The sequence below is a fragment of the Vombatus ursinus genome, unplaced genomic scaffold (assembly GCF_900497805.2).
Source record: "Vombatus ursinus unplaced genomic scaffold, bare-nosed wombat genome assembly UNPS02014945.1, whole genome shotgun sequence".
Classification (NCBI taxonomy): domain Eukaryota; kingdom Metazoa; phylum Chordata; class Mammalia; order Diprotodontia; family Vombatidae; genus Vombatus; species Vombatus ursinus.
The window spans coordinates 3,616,666-3,622,665 of NW_020954723.1; the positions used below are offsets into that span (position 1 = coordinate 3,616,666).

The 6,000-nt window shown below is 42.2% G+C and overlaps 1 protein-coding gene across 1 annotated transcript in view; it reads right to left on the reverse strand.

The window, feature by feature from the left end:
• Positions 1-4,175, reverse strand: part of LOC114029978 (Fanconi anemia group M protein-like) — an 89,715-nt gene extending 85,540 nt beyond the window's left edge. The window contains exons 1-2 of the mRNA XM_027844625.1: positions 3,473-4,175; positions 2,229-2,401 (exon numbers count right to left, since the gene is read on the reverse strand). Of these exons, the coding sequence (XP_027700426.1) occupies positions 2,229-2,401; positions 3,473-4,031 (732 nt within the window). The 5' untranslated portion in view covers positions 4,032-4,175. The remainder of the gene's footprint in view (positions 1-2,228; positions 2,402-3,472) is intronic.
• Positions 4,176-6,000: the final 1,825 nt, after the last annotated feature.

Consider the following 6,000-nt stretch of genomic DNA (forward strand, 5'->3'; position numbering starts at 1 on the left):
ATATTCAAACCCTGTACTTGGCACTCATTGTCCCATTCATGTTTTTCTAGATATCTGGCACAAGTACCACCACTAATTTTCCAAATATCACATTTCTTTTGGGACACTAAACAGATACATGAGAAAATTACACTGAATTACTTGAGCTTTTAAAGAAAAAAAGTGAGCATTAATGTCAGTCTTGCCTTTCATTTACAAGTACTAATTTTTGAAAAATAACAAATATTAACATCCTGTATTTAGGTCTACTGGCACAGAAGTCAAAACACTATCAATTCCAGAATATAATCAAAGAATTTAAATATAAAGTATATTAAAGTTCTGTTCTCAATGTTTCATTTAGGGTGTGGAAGGTAGTGTAGTGACTCTAGGTTCTTGAAGGTTATTATACCTGCAGAACACAAACTCTGATATATCCTACCAAACTAGAAGGATTAGGTATGGATGGGCCCAGCATCTGAGGACCAACTTAACTAAATTTAGAGGTTCATTATCAGGTTGGCAAACAGTAATGAATTTTTCAACCATAACTCTCAAATACTATATACTAAGTGAGAAAGGTTGTTACCTGTCAGAAAGGGTGATGATGAAATCACAGGCCCTTATAAGTATTTAAGTGAGAAGTAAAATATGAAAATGCCAGCTTATCAAATAAATATACATTCTCTCAAGATGATGTCTGAAGAACAAACTGAGCTCAGTTTTTTGAGAGGGTTTTGGTTTTTTTGGTTAGGCAACTGGGGTTAAGTGACTTGCCCAGAGTCACACAGCTAGTGTTAAGTGTCTGAGGCCAGATCTGAATCAGGTCTCCTGATTCCAAGGCTGCTGCTCTATCCACTACACCACCTAGCTGCCCCATGAGCTCAGTTTTTAAGGACAAATGCCCAATTCTGAATATTTAATACAATTATTTCTTGATAAATATATATTTCCAAATAAATGGTCTGATTTATCTCAGCAGTTACACAGAACATACTCTTTCACAACTTAAAATTCTTTGAAAAGAAAGTATTTATAAGCATAAAGCAGAAATGAACACACACCTATCAAACTTCAGAGCCCTTAAGACAAACCTTCAGATATTGTGGGCCTCAAACAAGGAGCTAAAATGTATAGGAACTGTGAATTTAAAAAGCAAGGTAAACTCTCTTTGTCATTCCATTCATTTTCTTTTCCAATGACTTTTCCAAGTCCTTTAAAACTCTTTCTGCTTTTTAATCTCATCAATACTTTGGCATGTTGAGTTAGTGGTTTTTGAAGAGCTATACCAGAAAGTACGGAGCTCAGAACCCACATCATAAAATGATTACTTTAAATGCAACTGAAAAATGTCAACTTTTAACAATCAATTTTTACTCAAAATTAAGTAAATTGATTTCAAAATTGTTGCTTATGATTTTTAAAAGTAGGTTACATAGCTCAGAAAGTACAAATTCTGCTTTTACATCCAAACATTCCTCTTAATTCCCACTACAATCAATCACATACTCTTCTATACAGTACATATATTTTGCTAACAGATCTCCCTTTCTTCATTCTGTCCATCTATCCAATTCATCCTAAATTATTGCCAGATTATGCCATAGACAATGGGTAGCCTCAGAAGGTTATAGGGTTATGAGAAAAGCTATTTTAAGCTTATAGTCCAAACTCAAGAGACAATATAGGGTTTCAACAATTATTCTTAATTACCAATTAGTCCTAATTAGGAATTCTATTAGGAACTCCATGGATTAGCATGGGCCAAGTATAGTGCTGTCGAAATAAAAATCTGTAATGAAGAGAGACTGAGGCACAAAGTTTCTAAACATGATCATTTATTAGCAAGGCTTGCAGCTGCCAATAAGCAAAATCCCAAAGTCCCTCAGTGGTCAGGGGAATACCAAGACAATAGTGACTATCTCTGCTCTCAGAGAGTTTATACTATAATGGTAGAGACATCACATTGGACTAGTAGCTAGAAAAAGGAATTTTGGACTGAGATGTCACAAAGACTGAGTCAGAACAACACAGCAGTCAATTGACACATGCTTTCCAGATTAGTTAGTAATGATTATAGTCCCAGAGAAAAGGGGAAAGGTGGGGATGAGGGTAAGACATGGTGGCAGGCCAGAAAATGGTTAAGACTGGCCCAGCCGTCATACCTCCAAAATGTGTCCATATTAGAGCATTTCTATCCACTACGCAATCTGATGATTATGACCTCAAAATACTAACAGAATCATTACCTGACAATAAGCATAGTTTCCAAGAGCTTTATGAGCTTCATCAATAACTAGACATTTAATTTTAACAGCAGGACAGGCTCCACGACAAAGGTCATTTATCATAACTTGAGGAGTAAGAAAAAGAACTCTTTTATTGTGCCATATTTCCTTCCTGATGAAAGCTTGGGTAGAACCTGCAAAAATAAGAACAAGTAAGATTCTAAATTGTTACACTTCATAAAATATGGAAAAAATTAGCCCATTTTTCACAGTGAATTTTTTTCTTTGTTAACCGGCTTTCAATTTGACTTGATCTCAAAGCTCCACATCAGAGCCTAAATGTCAAAGTACCTGTTACATAAGAGGAATAAAAGACCTGATAAGAATAAGACATTAAAAAAGAGTCAAAATAACTAAAAGCAATGTTGACAAAGGAAAAAGCCTAAAAGTTCATTTTCATTTATAAACATGGTGAATGGAAATCTAAAGTCACAACATACATATATTAAGCTGACCAAGGTAAATCTAAGCTGAAATCATGATCTCTTCTAGGTATCTTAGGCATCAAAAAGCTATGGTTTGGGTATGGTTTTTTTGAGGCAGAAATAAGGCATCACCATTCCCACTCACCACCATCACCACTACCTATTTATAATCAGGTTAGCTATAGATTTGATAGCTTTCTTCTGGATCTGGAGGCAGAATCTTCCCTTTCACTACTGTGTGGACTTAAGCAAGTAACTTCACCTCATAGTCTATTTCCAAATCTGTAAAACTGAGATACTACTACTTGGTTACCTACATCACAACAAGGAGGCAGTGAGGAGCTAGTGAAACAACGTAAAAGGTACTATATAAAGTCAGCTATTATTACAAGTCATGCATCCTTCCTGTTCCTCCTTCATGCTAGTGCATTCTCTATGAGATTATCTTCAATTTATCCTGTATATATGAACATAGCTGTCTGCTTGCTATCTCCCCACTTAGAGCATATGCTCTTGGAAGACAGGGGCTGTTTTTTTGACCTTCTTTGCATCCCCAGAGCTTGGTACGGTGCCTGGTATTTAGACGCTTAATAAATGTTGGCTGAACGCATATAGTAGGCGCTTAATAAATACTTGCTGAGTGTATTGGATGCCCTGGGAAGGGCTAACCTCAGTGAAGGGGTAGGGGTAAGGAGAGCTGTATTCTGAGAGGAACACGACACTATTTCGGTGAGGACCTGCCCTCCCAGCCCCCTGACGCCCCCAGCCCCTCTGGAATACCTGTCATCTCGGCCATGTGGCGCTGCGGGATGCCCATCACCCGGGAGCAGGCCTCGATCTGCTGCGCGACCAAGGGTTTCGTGGGGGCCATGAAGACCACCTTGCCAGCGGGGAACCAGCGGTAGAAGTTGTACATGACGACGGCGGCGATGAAGGTCTTCCCCAGCCCGGTGGGCAGGCAGACCAGGGTGTTGCAGAACAGGGCTGCCTCCGAGATGCGCAGCTGGTACTCCCTTACCGGGAAATTGGTGGGATAGATCCACACGGCTCCCGTCGCGGGGCAAAAGCCGCAGGCCTCCAGGGGCCCAGGAGAGGCCGGGCTCTCGCCGCCGCCCGAACGCCGCTCGGCCTCGTAGGCCGCCACCAGCAGCACTTCATCGTCCTCCTCCGGCGGCTCCGGCATCCGCTCCGGCTGCTCCACCGCGGCCGGGGCGCAGGCCCCGAAGCCGGCGAGGCCCTGCGGCCGCCCGGCTCCGGAGCCGCCCCCGGAGGAGGAACGAACAGAACGAGTGACCCTGGAGCCCCATGTCTGGAAGAGGGTCCTAGGCCTGCCGCTCATGTCGACAAAAAGGGCCTCCGAGGCCGGAGCAAGGGAGCCACTGACCGCAGTTCCATTAGTACTGTAAGCTCAACACGGAGAAAGGGGTTGAATGCCGGCCTCGGGCCTGCCCGACCACTCAAAAATACCGCGGCCCCCATGTGATTGGTCTGCATCCCGAAACCCCGCCTCCGAGCGGCGCACGGTGACGCAGGCGCGCAGCCATCACGTAGCCATCGCTCCGCCCCCATCCTGGCGCTCCGCTCAAGAGGTTCCCAGTTCAGAGTTGGCTTATCAAAGCCTGCAGATGACTCGGCTTGTGAAGCGCACTGGAGTGCTGTGATCGGTGTACTTAACAATACTGATCACTTGCCTCCTGAGTGCATTTTCAATAGGGAGGTTTTCTTCGAAGAGTTTTGATAAAAAGGATGAATTCTCACACACACACACACACACACACACACACACCCCACCCCACCCACCCCCCAACCCCCGCCTCTACTGGAAAATCTTAAATGGCTTTTTATTTCCTCTAGGATAATAACAATAGGGAGCATTTATATATCACTTTAATGTTTACAAAACACTTTACGTATGTTAACTTTTTCAGATCTCACCATCCTAGAACATTGGACTAATTGCTCTGCCTGCTTCAAGTCTCTCCACCATAATCAACCCTCCACATAGCTGTCAAAGTGATTTTTCTGAAATGTAAGCCTGACCATATCCCTCTCCTACTCAATAAGCTCCATCCTCTGCCTGTTGCCTTCAGGATCTAACGTAAAGTCCTTTGTAATGTATAGTCCTTCACAACATAGGCCCCTTCCTCCTTTTCCAGTCTTCTTATACATTACTCCTTTCCATGCCCTCTCTGATCTAGACATGTTAGCCTATTTATTTCTCACACAAGATACTCCATCTTTTATCTCCCAAGTTTTTGTATTGGCTGGTTGTCCTTCATGCCTGGAACGCTTACCTTCCTCATCTCTGCCTCTTAGAATTTCTGGCATCATATGAGACTAAGCTCAAATGCCGTTTTTCTTAGTCCCTCCTGCCCCTGCTGAGGCTGTACCTTCCCCTCTATGGAACAGATGATATAAACCGAAAGGAAGTCAGGGCTGATGAATAAGCATGCTACTGGGGCAGGTAGGTGCCCTAGTGGAGAGAGCACTGACCCTTAAGTCAGGAGGACCTGAGTTCAAATTTGGTCTCAGACCAAACACTTGACACTTACTAGCTGTGTGACCCTGGGCAAGTCATTTAACCCCAATTGCCAAAAAAAAAAAAAGAGAAGAAGAAGCATGCTACCCATTTCATGTAAGACTGATATCCATGATGATGGACAAAACTGGACACACATATTTGGACATGGTAAATGTGTGGATTTGTTTTTCTCAACAATGCCATTGCAGGGACTGTGAAAGCAGTCCTTTTGGGGGGCTGGGGACTCAATAGGAAGAGGGAACGAGCTAGAGACAGTCGGCAAAAAAATAGAAGAAAAAGGTCATTGAAAAATTTTTTGAAATGCACAGAATTTTACTGTATTTCACCACATCACTGTTGTAGATTTTATGCCAATTTTTTTGCAAAAAAAGGTGGGGTGCAACCATTATGTGAAGCTTTTTAAAAATTGTATCAGTATTAATTAAAAATCATTTATTGCTAAATTGTCTTTGGTGCAAGATTAGGAAGCACAAAATACTCGTGAATATATGTTAAAACTGGGAAGATGCAAGTCCTACCATATTACTAGACTTACTCATGGCTGCTTCACCTGCCCACCTGCTCCCCTTGCATCTATGGGTCTTCATTGGGTTCAGTGGTAATACCATTAGTACTGCAACGCTCTAAACAAACCCCTCAAGACAAACCATACAAATAGGCTTTTGGAAATATACTGACAATGTGCCTGCACTGAGAATTCTGGGCCAGATAAATGTGCAATCATATGCCACTGCTGAATACATTGCTGCTCTGTTTACCTTTTAAG